The following is a 24,300-nucleotide window of genomic DNA, read 5'->3' on the forward strand; positions in this document are numbered from 1 at the left end:
GATGATGACAGGGCGGACATAAATGGGACTGATGATGTTATCTGGCATTGATGGTGTTACCTAGTTGGGTAATGAAACATCTGCAAGCAAACAACCAAGCAACCAAGCTCAGATAGCACCAAGGGCTCCAGACATAAAAGGTTACATAGGCTAGTAGTATGTTTTATACATAAACTATGAATTATTTTTTATCTTATGCCATTAATATGTGAGACTGAAATCCCATCTAACTTACTCAATAAACTGGAGTAAATTGGACTTGATGTCACTTGATCACAGTAACAATTTGGAAAAGTATCAGTATTGGGGGTTATGTTCTCACTCCTTTACCTTGACAAATAGATTTTGAGGAACCCTTTTCAACTGGTAAGTTTGAGCTTACCCCGTTTTGTTGCAGATGAAAGAATATATATCTAGATAGATAGTCTAAAATTTCCTGGAGTATTTGGGTAAGATACATGCAGTTAATATGAATATAACTCCAAGGTTGATGTATAGTCTGACAGATTTCCCCATCTTTATTCCAGAACATTATTTTAAACAAATGTACAAAATACTGAATACATTTATGTGGTAAAAATATCCTGCAAGATTTTCATTGCAAAAATTATGATTGCCAGTTAAGAAAGGTGGATTTAACTTTCTATACTTCCAGACTTATGATGGGGCATTTATCTTAGCTTTGGTAATTATCTGGAATGAAGAACCTCAAAGGTCAACTACTCTTTGGGTTCAGTTTGAGGTTTATAATCTGAACCCATTGAAGTCCTGGCCAATACTGGGGTTACTGTTTGTGCATGTATCAGTTTCCATAGCTGTATTTAATGCTAGAAGAGATATACAGGGAAGGTTAAGTCACAGGTATAACTTTGACCCATTTATGCATGGAAAGCTTATATGCTAGGATAACTATAGATTAAAAATAGCATATAAATATGTTTTTAGGTAAACTTGACCTTTCATGATATTATTACTTTGGATAATTGTTTGATTTATCTCAGAGTATTCATCTTCAGTACTTGTTACTTGGTTTGTATGGTTGGATCTGCTTCTAAAGCTTCATAACATTTAGAAAGAATTATCAGCAGTTTTGATGGAATTATCTGGGCCTTTTGAGCCAGTAATTTTATTTTATACCAACTTGAAATTTTGAGATCACAAAATAATGATCTTTGAAATGATGTGCTTGGGTGGCCTGTTCTGCTAAATCAATGGAAGGTTGAATTAATTTCCTATGATTTTAAAATGAGGTTTAAAGAAAAAAAAATACCCTTGCTTTTTGTATACTGGACACCTCAAAGAATTGCAATAAACCTGTTGTGGGAAATGGAATTTTGGAGCTGAAACATTAATCGACATGGCTTAATCTTGTTCCATTATTATTGCATTTGAGGCAGACTCAAATGACTTTGGATAAATAGCTATATATTCAAGATGCATATGTTCTTCTTGGCTATATTGTCAGCATTTGGAATCTATTAAGATTGTTGGTTGGCTAAAAAAATTATGATGCTTGAGACGAAAAAAAATTACAACAAAAAAATTATATGTGTTGGTTGTCATGACTTTTGAGAAAAATTATCAGATTTTCTTGTTCTGTTTAAAATAATCTCAAGGTCTTTTTTTTAATCTCCACTTTTTAATGCTATGCTTATTAATTTTGTCATTGTGCTGCTCTTTTAATGATGTGTATATTTTTACTTTTTATTAGTTTGTATAATAACAGTTTTTTTTTAAATTTAACTTATGATATTCTGAAATATGGGTAATTGGTGGATTAATATACAGTGCATTCGGAAAGTCTTCAGACCACTTTTTTCAATTTTGTTATGTTGCAGCCTGATACTACAATCGTTCAAATTCATTTTTTTTCTCCCTAATCTACACTCAGTACCCCATAATGACAAAGTGAAAACAGAATTTTAGAAATGTCTGTAAATTTATTAAAAAGGAAAAACTGAAATATCCCATTGGCATAAGTATTCAGACCCTTTGCAACAACACTTGAAATTTAGCTCAGGTGCCTCCCATTTCTCTTGATTTTTGCTGAGCTGTTTCTACACCTTGACTGGAGTCCACCTGTGGTAAATTGAATTGATTGGACATGATTTGGAAAGGCACACACCTCTCTATAGAAGGCCTCACAGCTGACAATGCATACTATACCAGAGCAAAAGCCATGAGGTCAAAGGGGCTGCCTGCAGAGCTCAGAGACAGGGTTATTGCAAGGCACAGATTGGGGAAGGCTACAAAAAAAATTCTGCTGCACTGAAGGTTCCCAAGAGCACAGTGGCCTCCATAATTCTCAAATGGAAGAAGTTTGGCACAACCAGGACTCTTCCAAGAGCTGGTTGCCCGGCCAAACTGAGCAATTGGGGGAGAAGAGCCATAGTAAGAGGGGGTCTGAATACTTTCCAAATACACTGTATATTGGATTTTGAGAAATAGTTTCACGGTGATTCCCCAGGAAGATTGTGAGCAAATCTAAGTAAGTACCTCTTCATGTTTGGAGTTATGTAAGTTCTATAATATCATGAATTGTATTTTATATGCAGTACAACCTAGAATAACAGCATCTTTTTAAGTTTATAAAGAAAATTGAATTTTTTACCTTTGCAAAAAAACTGTGTAATTTACCATGTCAGGCAACTAATATTCAAAGTAAAAAAAGAAGAAAAAAAGTTAAATTTATCCATTAAGAATACCCCTTTAAAAATAGCATGTGTGCTTAAAATCTTCCAGGTGTAGCAACACATAGCAAAAATGGGAAAGTATATATTTTTTAAAAGAATCTAGATCTAGAGGATAAGGCTGGCTGGGGAATTGCTAGAATGAGGCTATTTAACTGGATCCAGTTAATAGCACTGGAAAAAATATTAAGCAATGGGACTTTAAATCATTAGAATTGCATCACTTATATATACTCCAAAAGATCTCCAAAATTAAATGAATATAGCACTTGATTTCAGTTATATCTGGATGGCCAAAGTTCCCTGGTTTGTTTATTTCATGGCATCATTTTAGGGGTGTAAATACATGGATGCACCACAGGATCGTCATCTAAATAAGATATCATTTATCATAAGCTTTCTTGAAACTAAATGGAGACAAATCATTTCCCACTTATTCAGCTGAATTTAAATCATTCTTGTAACAGACTTAATGAGCAGCTGTGAAGCACAAAATAAAAACTATGTGTGCTACCACTGAAGTTCAAAATGAAATCTCAACCAGTCTGTAGAGAGAAAGGGGGAAAAAAAAACAGCTTTACAAAATAGCTCAGCAAAATATTACTCTATGGCAATGTTTCTCAACCTTGGGAACTCGAAGAGGGGTGGACTTCAACTCCCAGAATTCCCCAGCAAGGCTGGCTGGGGAATTCTGGGAGTTGAAGTCCACCCCTCTTCGAGTTCCCAAGGTTGAGAAACACTGCTCTATGGCATTACATTGTTAATAAAATCTCTTTATCTGAAACTATAATTTAATGTTCATGTATCTAATTTACAAGTGACAAAGTAATGTCCTCTAAAATTAGAGTGTAACCAGCAAAATACTGACTACTGTAAACAGTATGAGAAAAAGCACAACCCAAACATTTCTTAGTAAATCAAAGTGTGCAACTTTTAACTGGGGAATTATTTTAGTTGTTGATATTGGTTTACACATAGATGTAAGTATAGCCTGAAAAAATTCTTCAAGTGGACATTGTTTTGTTGTTGTTATTGTTGCTGTTGTGGAAGGAGTCTTGTGTGTGTATATATATAAAGTCCAAGAACATACTACAGTTTTCCTTACTGATTTAGTTGGTATGAATGCTTGACATTTTGGGAGAAGCCCTCCCAATAAACCAGTATATATAATTATTGTCTACTTATCTGATTTGTTTTTCAGTCAACTAAAAATGCTATTTTTAAAATATTTCGATGCTTAACAGTGGAAAAAATGCACTTAATGTAAAATTACAATAGAATGTTAGACTGCAGCTCTCCTGTCCAAATATTAGTGGCTTTAATACTTATGAAAGTGTGCATTATCCTGAAATCAAAAAGTTATGTGCATACTAAATAAAACAGAGCAACTACATACTGAACAAACAGTGAATCTTAACAAAATCAACATGCACTAACCCTACACTTATGCAAAAGTAATATCTTTCAGAAAACTGCATCCAACCTTTGGCCTTCCACAAAGGTATAAATTTTGTTCCTTCATCATACAGTTGGACTTGTGTATTCAAATCCCAGTTTTTTCGCCCATTGTCACAAAATGTGCTGCTCCACTGCTATCGCCTTTGGCCGCCCTCAGGCTCCTGAAGAATCTGTTTTCTTACAGTCAACTTTAAATATGGTTGTCGTGAGCCTTATACAAGTCCTATTCCTTACTCTTTATTCATCTTCTTCTGGTTCCTGTGATAAAATCAGTGTTTCTTCCTTTAGACAAGCACTAAAAAAGCTGAGAATTGTGCTATAAAGGTGATATTTACTCTTCTCTGATGTAATGTAATGACCTTCATCTGGGTAGATCTAGGACAGGAAAAATAAAAAATTTTGAAAACCAAGTGGCAAGATTTTAAATACAATTGTATTATCACAGAATGAATGCATCAGATAATGTTATAGATTCACTGAAAATATCTAAGTTTCAAAGTGAAATTTATTTTATAATTTTAACCATCATTTTACAACCTGCACAAAAAACTTCTAGTACTGAAGGTATTTTTTGTTTTTGTTTAAAATGGCGTTTCTTATTTAAATTTTCAAGATTTAAGGGAAATAAACAGTTACTATTTTCTATCTATTAACTATCTATCATATTTATATAGCTGCCCATCTCACACAAAGTGACTCTGGGCGGCATACAACAATTAAAAAGAATAAATACATAAAAACAATTACAAATAAACTATAAAATAAAAAAATCAAATATTGATGAAAATAACTGTAGCCCTTAGAACAGCTTAGTAAAATATGAATTGAATATGAATTATAAATTCTAAAATATATTCAAATACTAAGCAGTTAACTTTTTTCACCCATATAATAGTTGCAGTTGAATAATTATACAAATGTTTGCATTGTTAGTGCTGAAAATCAATATTGATAATGACTCCAGATTGCATTCTGAAGGACAGCTGATAAAAAAAGGGAATATACTATTTTAACAACTGGTGCAATCCCTAATCAAAATTAAATACTCTAATAAATATCCTTTAACTGTCTAGTCATACATGTCTCTATTTTCCAATATAGCAGCCCAAGAGATTTTTGATTTTCATCTCCCACATGCAATCTATAGCTTGATAAAGTTTCATATCCTATCAAAAGATTAAGTAGCTTAACTCTTTCCCAGCATCTACCCAGACAGCACAGGTATAGTTCAAAAACTTACTTTCCATGAGACAAGAATTAATGGGCACAGAACAACAGTAAATCTATCATACTCTATAGTGTGCAAAACAGGATCAGTTATCAAAAATCCAAGATCATGGCCTTTAGGTAAAGACTCAGACAAAGAACCTGGCTTATAGAGGGGAATAAGATTGAGCAGGTTCACACTTTTAAATACCTTGGAATGGTTTGACATGCCAAAGAATCATGGACAGCACCTCATGATCATGCCTCTTAGGTGGCATTACGATCTTCTGCTGCCATTAGGCACTTCTGATGATCAATTATTGGCTAAAGATCCTGTTCTTTCCCATGGTTTACTACCCTTATATTGGCAGAGTACTATTCTCCAAGCTGAATGGGTGCTATAGAATCCAAGCTAGCAACTTATGGACTCTTGGCCAGGTTCCTTCTTATTCTGGGTTATGAAAAGGCCAGACCTGCATTCACTCAAATGATAGATGATAAGGAGTACCAGTCGGAGGTTAATAGGATCCCATATAACAGCTGAGCCTGATTTCAAAGGGACCTTGAGTTCTGGCTAAATATGTACATCTCTCTCCTTCCCCAGGCTTTTGGTCATGGTACAATATGTTTCCATCACTGCTCCTATAAGTCATATACTCTCAAATCCCCTTATTCAAGTGAGTTTGCCATTGTGATTATGAGGATATTGAGACTATTGCTCATGTACAGGTAGTCTTCATTTAGTGACCACAATTGGGACTGGCAACTCAGCTGTTAAATGAAGTGGTCACTAAGTGGAACTGTGACTGTGTTTATGATCTTACTTCAGCTTTCCTTTGCTTTACAGACCTGCAAAGGTTGTAAATGTAAGGACTGGTCATAGTTACTTTTTCATCGCTGCTGTAACTGTGAATGGTCACTAAATGAGGTGGTGGCTAAATGAGGCAGTCACTGAATAAGGACCACCTGTACTGCTGAACTACAATTTCCATAGAGACACATGGAATTCTTTTATTTCATCTCTTCTGCAACAGTATACATGATGATCAGACTTTATTACATAAAGCTTCTATTTTGTCATTCTAATGTTAGCATTACCAGTAATGTGGCTAATTTCTGTGTTGCTGTGGTTAAAGTGTATCATATTATCACCATCTATCCCTGATTATTACGTTTTTATAATTTTTAAAAATTTTATCATTTATTTTAATAAACTACATTTGCATTAACTTTAAAACTGCATAGAGTAATTAGTTTAACTTAATAAGATGCTATAGCTTATGTTGCAATCCATGGAAAAATAGTACTGTGTTGCTAAATATTAAAAACAGTACACCAAATAATTAAAATTTTCAAGCAGCAATGGGTCTTAGGCTATGATACAACTTAATTTCAGGAGACTCTGATTTTACCTAAATCTGTGTACAGTTCTACTACTGGGCATCTGACAAAGTGGTTTAGCAGACAATTCAGGACACCCATGCTATGTTGCCTTAAGTGTTCGATTTAACGTTTCTGCCTCTGCTACATCCAGCATCACATAAGTAGAAGTCCATTAGTACAATGGAAATTTCTCATTATATTCTGTTCATGTCTCAGATCTGTCTTGGAAGCGCACCTAATTTTTTGTAAACAAAACTGAAGTGGACTCTAGGGTTGATGGGGAGAAATCAAATTCTGGATTCTTGGTGGATGTTGTTTTGTCAGTGCTAAATACCACCAGACACAAGGCTATAATTTTTTCTTGAAAAACTAATTAATCAATTCATTAGACTTTATCCAACATTACATAAGCAAACCAAGTTATATAATAGGACTGCTGCCTCTCCTGTGTATATCACAAATATGCTTTGAAAGTACCACTACCTTCTGGAGCAGATTTTAAGGTTACTTGGAAGTATGATTTGTTCCAATGGGATGACATTAGCCAATCAAATGATATCATTCTATAAAGACCAATGATAGCAATAAAAATGATCTATAGTAGCTAATTGTATCCATATCAAGAAGAAACATGAAGGAATTTTTAAAAATAGTAATGTCTTCTCATTATTTTAAATATTTAAAAATAATGTCTAAACTATCTGAAGAGATATAAGTAAAATACATTATCTTATCATATTTTGATTTAAAATATACAGTATTTATGCTATGTAAGCATATTTTTCAAGTTAAAGTATTGTATAAGTATTATATTAATCTGATAAAAACTAAATATTCATTTTATAATTTATATTCTGCTTTTATTATTGCTTAAAGTATTGGTTTTGCTTCTTTCTCCTTTATTGAGTCTATTTTGAATAAAGTAATTCTCAAAGATGTTTAAATTATAAATAGATAGGGATATATAGATAGAAACCAGTTTCTAGACAAAGATGTATTTTAAATACATGCAACAAAGAGCATAATAAATCTTCTAAACCTGGTTAAAATTAAAACATGTTGAAAGATGCATAAACTATGACATTCCTAAATATTACATACCTGCATAGTATAATTCACTCCGGCTTTTATTAGCTGTTTAATTAATTCTGCTGAGTGCTGAAAATGGACTTTAGCTATGGGACAACAACATTTGAGTGTTAGTGAAAGGCATTATTAATATGAAACAGTTCCTACAGATGAGCTCAACATAGTCACAATTTTAGTGTAAATGCTTTTTCTGTATGAGATAATACTCTTTCTTAGAAATTTTACAATTTTTTTTTTAATTTCATGATAAAAACTATAGCACAGTGGCTATAAGCACAGCTCATAAACTGATTTCTCCACGCATGCATTGAAAATCTCTTGGGAGTTTAGTTGATTGAAAACTTAGTTTATGGACTCATGAGGTTCTTTAAGTAATCTACAATACAATGCTGTTCATATAGTGAACAAAACTCTTCTAAATTCAACAGGACTTATTTCCAGACATGTATTCATATGGCACACATATTCAAATCTGTAAGTAGAAATAGCTGTACTTGAACTACATTACTATTCTGATATGTGTATTAAAAATTCTGAATATTGAAGAATAATGTATAACAGAGGTATTATTTCTCAAATATTGGTAAGGTTCAGAACATTTTGAGAGTGTAAATGCTGACATATGCAACTACAATAAAGATACGTTGTTTCTGAATTCTGAAGTGTAACCTAATTATTAAACTAATCTTCCCTTTTACTATATTGTTATCAGATTTCTACCAGCTTCTGAAATGTCCTTTTAGACACACAATTAAGCATGTATTTTACTATGATATACAGGAAGGCAGAAACTGCATTTAATAGCTCAGTCCAGATAAAATGATTTCATTTTTCTTTAAGTGTATATGTTTAAATACTATTTTGATCAAATGACCTTCAGTTTGATCAATACATTCCCAAGATACAGAAATTTGTCTAGTTCTATTTGAAGGAGGTTTTAGCTACTCATTAGAAGCATACACAAACATATAAAATGTGTCACACTGATGTATGAGAAAACAAATAATTACATATTTCAGCTGTTCTGAAAATGTGTGTTAGGACAATAGACTTTTTGGTTTTGGTTTTGGTTTGTTTTGCCACAGCATAAAGGCTGTATAGTTCCTGTGATTTGGAGATTCAAAGAGGGGCAAGACAATCCTACTTGTTGTCCCTGAAAGCTCCAATATCAAATATATTTCAGCTGCCTGGATATGTTTAGCTACTGGAACCAGTGAGAAGGAATAAATCTACACCAGGCCCAGTATTAATATTATTTTTGTTCTTTTCCATCTAACCAATGGCAGAGCCAATTCTGAAAGTTGGGGGCAAGGTGAAGATGAGCCTTCAAGTCTGGAGCAATCAAGTACTTGACCCAGGACAGCAGTAGGCTGTTGCCTGACCCAGAGCTTGAGGAGGACAAGGTCTCGGTCCTCACACACGCAGAAAGAGTGGACATTTTCCCAACCCCCTCCCCCCTTGTGCCTCACTACCATCTCCCGTGTAGTTGGGAGGGACTCCAGAGCACAATCTGCTGCTGGGGAAAATTGAGGTAAATAACTGTCACTCTTTTTGGTAGAAAGGTTTTTTTCATTCCTGAAGAAAGTAATACTAATGGAAAGTGACTATCGGTACAACACAAGCGTTGCTTTACATTTAATCTGAATGTCAGTTAATATACTTAATGTGACTGAAATACTGCCTGTATGGTAAAGGCATAGAGATGGCTATAGATGAATGGTAAAGAAAGCATGTGCTTAGCATGAAAAATAGTCAATCTAGAAAATTAAGGGTCAAAGAGCCTTCCTTCCTTCCTTCCTTCCTTCCTTCCTTCCTTCCTTCCTTCCTTCCTTCCTTCCTTCCTTCCTTCCTTCCTTCCTTCCTTCCTTCCAGTTGAAGAGCATCTTTAATTTGTAGCTTTCCAATTTCCCTCTTAGGGAAGTATGTTAAACTAAAATATCTTTGTGAAAACCAAAGTAATAGTAGGTAATAGTAGGTAATTCAGCTGGTGCACTTTTTTCTATCTATCCTCTATGACATTAAGGAAAAAAAACTATTCTGAGTTTTTTGTTTCATAACTATGCACTTCTATAAATGAAGAACTCTGGATAGGCTGCTAGCTTCTATATCAAATGCTATATTCCACAATTGTATACAAAATGCATCATGCACATTTTTAGCCCTCCTGACTGGGGTGCCTAAACACTTGTTTAGTCTGGGCATTGTTACTCAGTAAAGCAACCATAACAGCCACAAAGTAAAATATATAACCTTTTATTTTATTTGTATTAATTTATTATTAAATTTGTATGCCACCTATCTCCCCCCAACGGGTGACTCTGGGCAGCTCACAATTAAAATCAGAAACCCCATCAACAGTTAAAAATCCCCCCATAAATAGTTAAATAAATAATCCATTAAAAATCAAATCTAAACAACAAACCCTGTACATTATGCAGAAATGCAGAAAATCTCACTTCAAAGCTACAGTCAGGTAGCCTTACTAAATGTACAAGAAGAATCTTAACAATTCATATATTTATTTTTGTTACACTAAGCATTACATTTCATCTGTTTCACGTATTGCATTTCTATTGCAATGTCCTCTTATGTAAGGGAAAAAACTGCCTGAAGCATGGATACAGAGAAAACATATAGAAGTGGGAGGCAATGATCCCTTGATGATTCTCTCCCACAGAATCTCGGTGTCAGATATGGAAATGACAATCTTATCATAACTCTGAAGTGGGCCTGTAATGGGCTCACAAGTTACAAAAGGTAACGAATATGACTACAAAACTATGCAGCCCAAAGAAAAAGAGCAAAGAGAAAATAGTAACACAGAGGTGAGGCACAAAGATTTATTTTATAAACAATCTTACAGGGCTGGACAGAAGCCATAAGACCTGAAAAATGTCTATCATAATTAGACATTTCAGTAATGTAGCTATAGATGCACCAAGAAGGTCAATTTATTGTAAGAAATTGTACATCTTTGTTCCACCTTACACAATTTGCCAGTGGTAGAATAGGAATAATTTAAGTGGTGATTAAATTTTGATGTTCAATGCTTATTAATGCATGTTGCCTTCTAACAAAGACACTGCATTTCATAAAGTTTAAACAAATTGGTCCCTACAGCTACAAAGGGTTACAAATATTCATTTAAGAGTAACGTCATCTGTTTGGATATGAAAGTATCAATGGAGTCTGACAATGGGATCTCTAGGGGCAGACAAAGCTAAAAATTATAAAGCTCACATACTCTCACAAATGTGCTCCATGCTTATCCTTCACTGAACATCTGTAGAAGACAAATGGCAACTAGGAAAATGCTTTTGTATAAATACTCACTATCAGCTGTCCCGTGGATGATTAACAAATTTTCTTCCTTAAAACCATGAATATTGTGTAATACGCTGGATGCCTTTTGGAAAGGAAAAACATGCACATCTGTGATTGATTTGCATTTCAAATACCCCTGGCACCCCATCCGGATCCGTCGTATATCTTACTCACTTGATAAGCATTTTCTTCCTTAGATGGACTGCCCAGGTATCTTTCTGAAAAGGCAGATGCTGTACATGGGAAATAGGAAAACTTAATAGCTATTAAATTACTTTTGGAGGAGAGTACTAACACGTATGGCCAATTATGTTTAAGCTCTGCCACAGAACCCAGTGGAGATGGGAGGCAAACTATCCTCAGCAGAAAACCAAATCTCCTTGCTTATCATCCACCAGGATCCTGTTTGAAGCACTCTGAAAGACATCCATCTGATCAGCAGGCAAAAGCAACTTGCAGACATCCTCATTACCTCTGGCTGTGAGGTACTGTCACAGGGCAGCCATTTGTGATGCTGTGTGATGTGTTGCTGATGCTTCACCACCAGTGGAAAAGTGCCAAGGGAGCCACCCATTTTAAACACAGGTTTATTTATTTATTTATTGCTAAATCTGGTAGTGCTTCTTAAGTAAAAGCTGAGGCTAAATCACCACCTGAGTGAACTGTCTGCAGCTCATGTTCATATATTATTCAATGTTCATATATTATACAATGTCTCAGCTGCAATAAAGAAAGGGAAAATGAGCTACTTGTGGAACAAATTGAATGATGCAACACACTCACCATACAGTCTCATGTCTGTAATTGGTGCAATCACAGCTCCACACTTGAAAAGCTTTTCGTTGGACTTCAGAATCATTGATGCAATGTATCCTCCATAGCCCTACAAAACAACCTGATGTGAGTTATAATGTGCTCATTATTACCTTGATGAGACTATTCTTTCTAATACATTTCCATAGCTTTTATATCTATTTCTACTTTTTTTTTTTATGCTTCTGTAGGTATAAATCAAAAGTTAAGTGAAAATTTAAAAAAACCGCAGAGGATGCTTTGCTTTAGCATACAATTTTAAGTGGGTCCAAAATACCAAACATGTTACTGAAATGCTTATATTAGAAGGAAGAGAAATTAGCCCTTTTAATCATTTTCATTAATGTAGAGTACTGAAGCTACAATACTCCTGAGGTCAAAGCTGCTGTTGATACGTATATATTTTTTTCATATAATCAGAAATGGGCATGCAGCCCTGAGTCTAATTCCAAACCCTTGTACCAGTGACCAAAATAATCTCTTTCCTTCAGCAGCACATTGGCAGGAAGAACAAAGGAGAAAGTAGAAACGAAAAAAGGATCGCTGAAAAAGTGTTGACCTCAACTATTGTTTTCCTCTTTCTCACTATCAATATATTACCATAGATATGTGAGTGCTACTGAAATAATAACCTTACACCTCTTCTTTTTGATTCAGAGAACTATGATGCTGTTGGGTTGCAAATGATGGCCAATTAAAGTTGTACATGGATATTCAGAGCAGGGTGAGCTTAAGGCAATCTTAAATATGACTAGGACAATCAATTTAAATAGGTGAAGAAACTTGTCTAATTTTTCAACCATTTTGTGAGGAAGAAGCTAATATTTTTCTGTGACTCAGAACATTTCAGACTGAGCAAAGGTGGCAGTTCAGTCACACGTGTGAATGCTCATCTGTTTTTTAATCCTCGTAGAAAATAACTATATAAGTAGAGGTTACAGATAATGCATCCTTCTTTTTTACATATGCCATTCTAAGTGCAAAGAATTTTAGGCAAATAATATGTCAGTGGGATTCTAAGAGACCATTAGTTCTCCATTAGCAAATCAGTTGTGGTAGTCCGATACATATAAAAAAATAAACATCAAGTTCGCCAACTCTAGTAACTGTCTAAAAATGTAAAATATATTTTCTTTTATTTAAATAAGATAGTCTTTTGTAAAATATCCAGTATTGTATATTTCATGTATTAATTCATGAATTAATATTTTGTTATTTATACTGAATATTTTTATACTATTTTACTATAATTTCTAATATTTATAACATCCATTTCTATTTGTAGTTTGTCACCCATTGATGCTCAGTTAAATATAAGTATGGAACATATTTTATCATATTTTATATTTATAATGCTTTTATTAATACAAAGAAATTACAAAATAAATTATTAATTATAATTTAAAATTGATATGGCTATGGCCAGAAGTAGGTTTTTCAAAAAATAAATGCCATCTTTTTTTCCCTCAATTCCTACTAAAAATAATAGGAGTAGTAATAGTAATAAATTTGTTTTCAATGTGGATATTTTCCCCTTACAATAATAATAAATATGCGTAGAAATAAAGTAATTCTGTGCACAGTAAAAAATATTTTTCTAAAAGATCTTTGAGTTCTGGTATTGGCAGAATCTAATTTGATCTGAAGTAAGAAATTTCTAACTCATGTAGAATCAAGGAATTATGAAGTTGTAAAATAATTTATAATTTCATTTTTTAAAAACGAGTTATTATTGATAGGATGATGCAAGTTTCCTTTTTATTCATTAAATGACGTAAGTGCTCACCATTTTCTAGTTTCTGGATAATTCTTTATCCAGAAAGAAAAACAAAATGAGAATGGATTAAAAAAAAAAAAAAAAGGCCAATGGCCAGAAGAGAATATAGGCAGAGATAAAGAATTAGGGAATCAGGATGTGGGGTCAAGTGTAGTAGACGGGAATGGAGAACAACAACTCTTCCTTCTCCACTTTTAGTTACCCATTGTTAAGTTCCCAAAAAGTTGTATGTGCTTTCTTAGAATGCTATAAATAGTGGTTAAATATCCAATGTATTTTCTACTAAGAATCAGGGATTAGTAAAAGAAAAAAATGCTAAAGATTTCTATGGGACAACTATGATCCTAACTACTTTATGTCACATTTCTAGTACACTTATGCTTTAATTATGCATCTGCTTTCTATATAATATAGGGTTAAGTCCATCTGATTTTTTTTAAAAAGGATTATTTCTACTGATACATTAAAAAGGGCTGCAATATACTGTACAGTGAGCCTTTGTAACATCTTGCCTGATGAAGAGCTTTCAACAAAAAATTGCATACTGTTTGGTATCGTGTTAGTTGGTCCTAACAAAGGTATTACCTTCCTATGGATTTTGGAATTTTCCCAAGAACAACACTGCTGATTGATTTTTTTTTTTCTACCACAGTAGTTATCTTTTTTTGTACACAGTAATTTGTAGCTGAAATCTGAAAATTAAGGCTACAATCTTATGCTCACTCTTCTGGCAGAAAGACTGACCTCAGTGAGACTTAGGGTTGAATATATACTGTAAAGAATATTCAACGCAAAGGGATATCTTAGGTGAAATTGTCACATATTTGGAAATGTATACACAAACCATCAGTAATGACTGAAGGTCACTGGTGAATACTAGAATTAATAAGCTTCATTTGAAACTGAATGTGATGACTTCTGTTTGTGTCTGGGCAGGTGGGGTAATGGGGTGGAGAAAGAATGAGAACAAGAGAGTTGTATTCACTGTAAGAGTTGCAACAAAGGACGACATAAATGGTAGATGACTTAGAAAAGTCCCCCCCTCCCCTTTCAACTAAAAGAAGCAAACATCAGCATCTGAAAACTTGGTGGTAAAAGTTGAAAAGCTGAGATACAGTGACACAGCAATAAGAATCTTTTTGCTAAAGGTGAAACCGTTTGTCTGGCTCATCTATTTATTGCCAGAGGCAACAGCATCCAGCAATATCCTGCACAGATGGAACAAAAAGGGGGTTACTTAGAGCACAATAGGCTGTAAATGACTAGGCATGTAAAAGGTGAATTTAAAAGGACACTATGAAATTAAGAGCAAAATACTTCTACATTTTTCCAAGCAGTTAAATTTTGTACAAGAAGATCAGAGTAAATGTAACTGCACAAATCCTCGGTAATGGAGCTGTGAAGAGAGAGAGTTTCAAAGGGCGAAGTGTGATAATGGGTGCACATAGCTGTGGACCCCTTAAGCACCTCAGCTCTAAAGATGCTGTGTCTCTGGAGGATGGCTGCTTGATCTAGGAAAAGGTGCAGCAGCTTTAAGGTATCCCTGACAGGTGCTGCCTGTACACACATACACAGTCTGAACTGCATTTGCCCTTCAAATTTGCACTGGGTGCCAAGAGTTATATGTTGTGGGTTTCTAAGTGTTTTTAATATTTGTAAGCATCTTCACAATTTGGCTGAAATATTTTGTTTTTATTCATTTATTTATGATATTTCTTGGCCACCCAACATCCATATGACTCTGGGTAGCTTCACAGTTTATGAATGCAATAAAATATAAAACAATACAAAACAAAGCATGAAACATACAGGTAGTCCTTGGCTTATGTTGGCAAATGGGACAAGAGTTGCCATTACTAAGCGACACAGTCGTAAAGCGCAAGTTCATGGGACCATGTCAGTTAGCGATGGCAATTCCAGCAGTCCCAGTTGCCATCATTAAGTGAGGACTGCGTGGGTCGTTAAGCGAGGACCTTACGTGACTCTGACTTCTTAGTTCCTGCTGGCTTCCCCACCGGCTTTGCATGTGGGGAATGTTGGAAATTGCAATCACGTGACCATGGGGATGCCGCAATGGCTGGAACTATGAGGATGTGTTGAATGAACATGCCATTCATTCAGCACCATCACAACTGAACGAATAATCATAACCTAAGGACTACATGTCATAGACATGGGGAGGGAAGCCACCAAAAGACACAACTTAATTCCACTGCACCCACCATTAAAGGGAACCCTCTCAACCCATCTAGCCCCAGGCCTGGGGACACAACCAAATTTTCAAAGATTGCCTGAAGGGAGGCAAGGTGGTGGGCATACAGATCTCTGGATGGATGTTGCTCCAAAGGGCAAGTGCCACAATATGGAAGTCTGTTTTCCAGATCTCACTAGATAGCACTGTTTAATTTATGGGATTTGGAACAGGCAGACACCTTTCATAAGAGAGGCGGTTCTTCAGGTAACTAAGTTCTATGCCATGTAGGGTTTATAGGTAATAACCAGCACCTTGAATTGCACCCAGAAGCCAACTGGAAACCAACCAGTAGTGTAGTGAGGCTTGCTCATCACTGCTCATGCCACTGGATTCTGGACCAGCTGTAGTTTCTGGACCAAAAGTATATTACAGTAATCCAATCTCAAGGTGACCACAGCATGAGGGACCATGAGGAGAGCCTCCAGGAATGGGCACAACTGGGACACAAGCTCATCCTGTGCAAAAGCCTTCCTGTCCATAGACATCACCTCTTCTGCACAAGTCCCAAGCAGGGCAGTGTGACCCTACTCAGAGTTACAGATAGAAAATCCCCAGAACTGGGAAGACCAAACATCCAAAGCTACTTGGTCTTGCTAGGGCTGAGCTCCATATTACGCTGGAAGATAGTGTTGAGTGGCATAAATCAGTTTTTTTACTCTAGGCCCTATTTGGTTGGTAAGAGATACCTTAGAGGGCAGTATCAAGATTGAAAGAGATTTTGACAATCTGGAACAATAGGCAGAAACTAGAGAGATGAATTTCAACAGGTACACATGCAAATTCCTACATAAGAAAAAAAGCAAAAGCAAAAGTGTAGGATGGAGGGGACCATACTAAACAGAAGTTCATGTAAAAAGGATCTATGTATCTTGGTGAATCATAAGTTGAATCAAACCCTCCCAAACAAAACAAAATGCTAATTCAATTCTAGGCTTCATCCAGGGTAGTAGTACAGAGTTGCTATCAAGAAAAGTTATAATTTCTCTTTAATCTGTATTAGTAAAATCACATCTAAAACACTGAATCCAGTTCTGGGCGTTACATTTTAGGAAGGACCCTGACAAACTGGACAATGTTCAGGGGAGAACTACCAACATGATAAAGGGCCTAAAGAGAATTAAAAGAGAGGGAATTAAAAGAAAAAAAACTTATGAGGAATGGTTGAAGGCCTGGAGAAAAAGTCTATGAGAAGACTTGATAGTGGTCTTCAAATACAGTATGTAGAAAGTAGGACATAATTATTCAGAGTAGTTTCAAAAGCAAGACAAGGAACAATGCTTTCTTAAATTACAAAGAAGCAGAATTTCAGTGGAATATCAGGAAAATCTGTAAATGCTACAAGCTACGCAACAATGGAACATACTGCCTTGGGAGGGAGTAGACTATCCCTTACTGGAGATGTTTACACAAACCTGGATGGCTTTCCTTCAAAGATGCTGTACTACCAAATTCCCACACTGGGCAGGGAGGTGAACTAGATTATCTCTAAGGTCCCTCCCAACCTTCCATTTTATTGTTACAGAATTTTATTGAGGAAAATACCTAGGAAATTCACTGAAATTCATTTCAATTTCTAGGAGACAAATCACTGAATAGAGTCTATCCATAAAATCATTAAATCTTGTGTTCTTTTTTCACAAATCTGAAACTGCCTGTCAATCAGGACTTGTACATTTATTTTGCCTGTACTTTCCTTGTTCCAGAATATGTAATTCATTCCTGTTTCAAGATTTGCCTGATAAAATTCAGTCCTGACAAGACTGAATTTCATCAATATATTAGTGACATTTCACCTCAAATTTCCCAGACAAGTTTTCCCCATAGGTTACATATAGTTGTTAAACAAATACATTGGAACATTAATGGACCCTATAGTATAAATATCCAGTAATCAGGCATAAGGATCCCAACATTACTTTCTTTTTTTAAAAAGTAATTTTATTAAAGATTATAATTACAATAGTAAACTAATACAAACTAAAAGAAAGATAGAAAAATAGAAAGAGTAAAAGGTACAAAGAGAAAAAAACAGGAAAGACTTAATAGAAATAAAAAAAGAAAATATAGTAAAGAAAAGAAATATATAAAGAAGTGACTCCCAACCGTCTTCACAAGTATAAACAATTTTAGTAATTCTTCACCTCCTCTTAAATTACAATAAATGACCTCTTCTTTCCATATCCCATCTCTTATCTATAAACAAATTCATAAAGCATCATAATTTGGTGTCAGCAAAAGTCCATTAAGGGTTACCAAAAGTAACAACATATCTATTTTGACCTCAATCAGATAAACCAACCTTATATTCCTTCCTTTTATTTCTAACAATCTTAATCTTTAGTCCCTTCAAATAACGTTGTAGAACTTTTCATTTCTCCTTTGTCCCTTCTCATGAGATTCTTCAAAGCTTTAAGAAGTCTCTTTTGTAAGCCCAATATAGAAAAATTATCCAGGTCACTCTCTTGGTTTATTGTTTGTATATCCCTTTTAATTATTATTAAAACATCCAGTTTCTTTTGTATGCCTAGTGTACAATGACATTTTTCCATGTCATTCTTGCAGCCTGTCATTGTAAGTCCACTTTCAATTCAGTCTCTGTCTTGTCAGGTAAAACCTATTCCTCTCCCATAACATCGTTTAGACACAGACTATCCACAGAGGCAGATATCTGTTGACATTGTTAATATTAATTTCTGACTCGTTTTTTCAAAAATATCCCTCAATATTTCCAGTGTTAGAATATTTTGTGACATTCTGTAACTGTTAGTCAAGTTTGTGTTCTTTTCCTTTAATTGAAATCCTTATTTCCCTCTAGTGTTCAATTTTTAAAAACTTATCTTATTTCTTGTAAAAAAAATCAAAACAAAAGCATTTTCCCACAGGAAGGATTCTTTAAAATTAATTCCAAAATCTTATTTCAAATTTATCTGGACCCTTAGTCCTTTTGTAACTTTTTAAAATGAAAGTTTTAATCAACCTTTTGCTGTTTATTAAACAAACAAAAAAAAGTTTTTAAGCTTGTAGTTAAATTTTTCTTTCATTAAATATTGAAGGCAGATTCACACGGTGTTTTCAGACTTCTTGATCCAAAGGTTTCTAATAGCTGAAAAGTAGTTAATAAGCAATTTCTGAAAGTGATTAGAAAAGGAAGTATGCCAACTTAATGTCCTTTTAAAGGTACTGACCCCGATTTGAGCAAGATGGCTATTCCTTGTCTCCCAGAGCTCTAAACCCACCAGAGACCACTGTCTTGCAGTCTCCTCATGAGGTGCAACTATCTGGAGCACTTGTGGGCTATCTCCCATCCTCTTTTTGTCCAGAGAAGTTCAAAGAGTTGGGCTACTTTTCACCTTTTATTCCACTTTTTGCAGAGCCATCTCCAGTCCACCATTTCTTCCTCCAGAAGTCCCATTACTTTCTAAAACAGTTCTTCAGAATTGAACCTCTGTAGCACACAGCTACAACACAAGGAATCTATCTTAAAGCACACCATACTTGATAGTACAGAAATCTGCTAAAATAGCCAAAAGCAAAATCACACTTTCCATCCCTCTCTGGCATTTGTTTTCCTGATACTTTGTATCAGCATTACCGAAGTAGTTTTTGTGCCAAATCTAAAAGATCAGACTAAATTAATCCAAATAATCAGACTCATTTAGGAATTCCTGAAATTGAAAGGACGCTAACCCTCAATTATTTTTCCACAGAGCTTGCTGTTAGTTGAAATTAATTAAATAATTAAATAGTAAAAGCTTCAGAAATGTATAACATCTATTGACAGGAGCAAGTTGTGATATCTCATTCATTTAAGAAAATTACCTTTCCAAAAATGCTCAGTCTGTTAGAGTCAACAAATGGTTGTTTCAACAAGTATCTGTAACAGAGAAGGTAATATATTACAAAAACAAAAATCATGCTTGAGCAATGTTTTTCTGTATGTAAAGAATATGTGTGTTTGTGTATTTGTTTGTTGTTTGCCTCTCCACCTATGTACCTAACTGCTGCACTGCAGTACAAATTCTTTCTTGATTGCATTAGACTGCTAAATTGTCACTGTCTTCAAAATTGTGAATCCACTCATATAAGACATTAATCAGAAATAGCATGGAAAGCTTTTTTAAAAATGAAATAATAAGTAGATATTTTAACCCGAGGAAACTACAGCTAATCCAACATGGGATTCCATTAAAAACGTAACAATAAAACCAATAATGTATTGTAATACACTGGGTGCATTTATATGTTCTATTAAGCTATGCTGCCCTGTTTGATTCAGCTTAGGTCCTCCCTACTAGCAAACACCAAGCAGCTTTTTTGAACTTGGATTCAATTCTCACAATCCCTTGAGGCAAAGAACAACATTACTTGGCAGATTCATCCTACTTTTTTAAACTCTCCAAATCTTACACCACCCTTTACAACAGCTGAGGGCAGGAAGTTAGTTTGAAGATCAAACCTGCTATATGCTTTGCATATATTCTGTCTTCCAAGCAAAACAAACTTCTGGGAATTAAGAAGGCATAGTAGTAGACTACTTAATGTAAAGCTAGCTATGATAAATCCTAAAATTAAGTTTGACAAGAACAGTACAGTTTTAAATCACATGTAATTATTCACCTCATTCACATATCTGTATGCCAAAAGCAGGACCAGGGTTGATATTCATGTATTTTTAAGAAAATAAATTACCAAATTTGTCAAAGGACAGTAACTGCAACCAACAATAAATCATTTTTAGGCACTAAAATCATGTAGATTTAATTTTGTTGTAGCAGGAACAGCAACATATGCTTGATAATAGGTCATTATTTATTATACCTATAGCACTGAAGTGGTTTAGTGTATTTCAGTTATGCACATCTGGAATGCATTCCACATCATGCAATGCTTTTCTAGTCAATAAAAATATCAATTAGATAATGTAGACTAGTTAGACTAAACCTAGAAGCAGATTTGATGCTTTATTAAACTTTTCTTCCTCTCAGATAGAGTGTGAGTTATAATGAACCCATACAGTACAGATATAAAACACAATACATTTCCATCTGTCATATCAAACTAAACAAGAATTTTGAAAAATAAATAAAATTTTGCACATACGTACTCTACTGCTGCTATCTGGTCCTTCACTTCCACTGATCCTAGTGAACGGTGGACCTCTTGCAGAATCTTTAGTCCTTGAAATCCACTCCCTCTTCCATCAAACTGAGCTATGATGACATTATCAGAATTGACAAGCACAGAATCCCAGTCAATGTGAAACTTATCTGTAACCAACTGGCCGCCTGGAGCTTCATTGCTGTAAATACCAACACACCAGAGACAAAGGTAATTGATAACATAATGCATATTCAAATTCCTCAATAATTTTTGTAATCTAAATTGCAGAAAAAGAATGATTTAATCCTTCTGAAATACTGTTTATTTCATAGCATCACATTAACCATTGCTTATCCTTTATGGGAGCAGCAAAGAAAAAAAGTTGTTGAACTGTACAGAAACAAGTGGTTGAGGTTTAATATGGCATTAACTAATCTCATAGCTGGAAAATTATAAAACTTTTTTTGTTTTCTCTTTTTGCTTTTAGTGCCCTGAAAAAGGCTCACAAGATCTCGGTCAAAGACCATGGATTTAACTTTCTAACAAACATTGCTCTGCCTATTGTATAGTAGAATGGGAATTGTTACATAAAAGATAGGGTTATAAAAATCAATTATGTATGTTCTCAGACCTGCTGTTCATGTGATGTAAAATCAGCATGGGCTATATATAAATGATATATGCATTTTCCTTGCTTGATCCTCATATCTCATATATCTGAATGAGTTATATGTGTAGTCACTGCATAGCATCTTCTGTACAAGATTCAAAGTCCACAGAAAATAGCTTAATGGATTCTTCAAATATTCTGTAGCACAAAGACATCCTTAATTTTGTTGATCATGCAAGACTAATATTGGGACAGTGGATATCGGGGGGAAGAGGCTTAAAATGGAGACAAAATTAGTTCAGCCGTATTCCTTTCCTATACACATACCCAATACTAAATGCTTGGGATTCATACTAATATTTTTAAATGGCCATTTGAATCTAAAGATTTGCAAAATGCAATATTTAGGGACACATTTTCAAAAAACTTATTTTGTAGCTGGGAATAATATTCTAGGGGTAAGCACTTCAATTCTGCTACCTTTTTTCTACACTGTTGTTAATAGCATTTCCCCCCCAAAGATAATGAAAAGTTGGTTTTTAGAAAGGTTTATTATTTTTCTGTCAACCATAAATATTAAGCAACAGAGAAATCTAGGAAGTAATAGTATAAAATGTCTCAGTGAAAACGTTATGCCAGTAGAATTAAAATAAATGTAAAACTGCTTGTGCATTGTATGGAAATTAGATTGAGAGTATCTATGAAAACAGTGGATGGAAGAATCAAGAGAAATAAAGATTGAGTCTGATAGATATAGAGGAACATGATAAAATAAGAAACACTCTTTCAACTATTATTGTTCCTGGGACACTTTGAACTGCTACGCTTGATGAACATAATCTGTCAATTCTCCTTGACATTTTACAACAAGGCAAGTATCTTCCTTTCTCTCATTTATTTATTAATTTAGCAGGATTTCTATGCTATCCCAATCACAAGGCTCACAAAAAATAAAACATCACAAAAATCACAAAACATTAAAAGAATCAGAAAACAGATAATACATCTAGTTGGTAATATTTGGCAAAAACAATTGTCCAATTAATTATAATCTGAAAGTCCAGTGAAAGAGGATTGTTTTTTTCTCCTTCCTGAATGTCGACAGGTACAGTACTATCCTTACATTGGGGGATGGATTATTCCGTAATGTTGGGACAGCCACAAAGAAGACACATTTCTTCACTCCTTCCTCCTTAGCTTCACTGAGGGTGAAGATATGCAACACGTCTTCAGGATTCAAACATGTAGGATGGGTGATAACCAATACTTTACCCCCCCAAACATATGGACAACCAGTGTAATAAATCATGAAGAGCTGTTGTTCTACTGAATTGACTTCTGCCTGTCAGCACAGTGCAGTGTGTTCTGTACCAACTTAAGTTTCTAAATCATTTTCAAAGGCATCCCCAAGAATGGGGCCTTTCAGTTGCAGTAGCCAAAGCATTCAGTTCCAAGAACAGTTGCATCTTGTATACTGCAAAAACTGGATAAAGTTTACTATGGCCATAGCCTCCACTGTTCGAGTAAGAGCTGTGAGTCCAGAGCAATCTCTAGATCACAGACTTGCTCCTTTAGGGGGAGTGCAACCCCATCCAGAGCCAAAGCTGGAGCATCTAAGAAGCCAGATGGTTCCTGAACAGCCATTCTGTTCTGAAGGATTTCTATCTAAGTCTGCTTCAAACCTTCAGAGCCTCCAGATACCAGGCCAGTGCGTCCACTGCATTTTCTGAAGGTGAAGATGTAAAACTGGGCATCACCAACATACCGATCCCATACCTTGGGATGGTAGATTACTTCTCGTAGTGGTTTCATGCAATTGTTAAATAAGATAGGCATCTGGCATAGTGGATGACAGATCTCTAAGATTAAATATTTTAAAATACTACTGGAAAAAGATTAAATCTATAATTATAACCATAGTTTGAGAACATAACCTCTGACAAAAAACAGAGTTATGCAAATAACATAAATTAAGCCTCAGTGATTTCAGGAAACCTTAGTTCTAATATGACAAAGTTGGCCTACAAAGCTGACATTTACCAAGTCTGTGCCTGAACATACTAATTATATATGCTTTATAAACTTCTAGTGATAAGAAGATTTGGTATAATTCAAAAACTCTGCCGAAGCCAGTGTAGCTTTTAAACAGAGAACAGATAGCAATTACAGAGCAAAATGATGGACTTTAATTGGTACTCTGTATGTTTCTAACAGTGCAGTCCCACATTCCTTAGCTATAAGTGAAAAATGAGACAGCATTACTTGGTTGTTACATTTTCAAAATAATCTTTTGTTTTGATATCGGAAGTCATAAGACTCCATCATCATTTCTCTTTTGGTTTCAGAGGGTAATATATTTTGGCCTGGGGCAACGAATATTGACTATTGTTAGTTCTGGATCATATTTTCCCTTTGTATCCATCAAGATTGCTGTGAAACTACAGTGCTTTATTAAAAAAAAAAAAAAGTATGTTTTCAGCAGAAGGCGAACAAACAAAAGAATAATCTTATAAAACCTAGATTAATAATCAACTAATTGATAATACTTAATCTAGAATTTCAAGAATATCGGAGGGATCGGTCATAATAAACTCAT

At 34.7% G+C, this 24,300-nt stretch overlaps 1 protein-coding gene across 1 annotated transcript in view; it reads right to left on the reverse strand.

Annotated features, from left to right (window-relative positions):
* Positions 1-3,442: 3,442 nt before the first annotated feature.
* DPP10 (dipeptidyl peptidase like 10) overlaps positions 3,443-24,300 on the reverse strand; it is a 259,921-nt gene continuing 239,063 nt past the window's right edge. The window contains exons 20-26 of the mRNA XM_088146483.1: positions 21,099-21,293; positions 19,814-19,868; positions 11,934-12,033; positions 11,325-11,383; positions 11,160-11,232; positions 7,839-7,912; positions 3,443-4,523 (exon numbers count right to left, since the gene is read on the reverse strand). Coding sequence (XP_088002609.1) covers positions 4,386-4,523; positions 7,839-7,912; positions 11,160-11,232; positions 11,325-11,383; positions 11,934-12,033; positions 19,814-19,868; positions 21,099-21,293 — 694 coding nt within the window. The 3' untranslated portion in view covers positions 3,443-4,385. The remainder of the gene's footprint in view (positions 4,524-7,838; positions 7,913-11,159; positions 11,233-11,324; positions 11,384-11,933; positions 12,034-19,813; positions 19,869-21,098; positions 21,294-24,300) is intronic.

Source organism: Python bivittatus, unplaced genomic scaffold (genome assembly GCF_059951505.1).
Source record: "Python bivittatus isolate LINGU-HERP-01145 unplaced genomic scaffold, Pbiv_v1 ctg000480_np1212, whole genome shotgun sequence".
Taxonomy (NCBI): Eukaryota; Metazoa; Chordata; class Lepidosauria; order Squamata; family Pythonidae; genus Python; species Python bivittatus.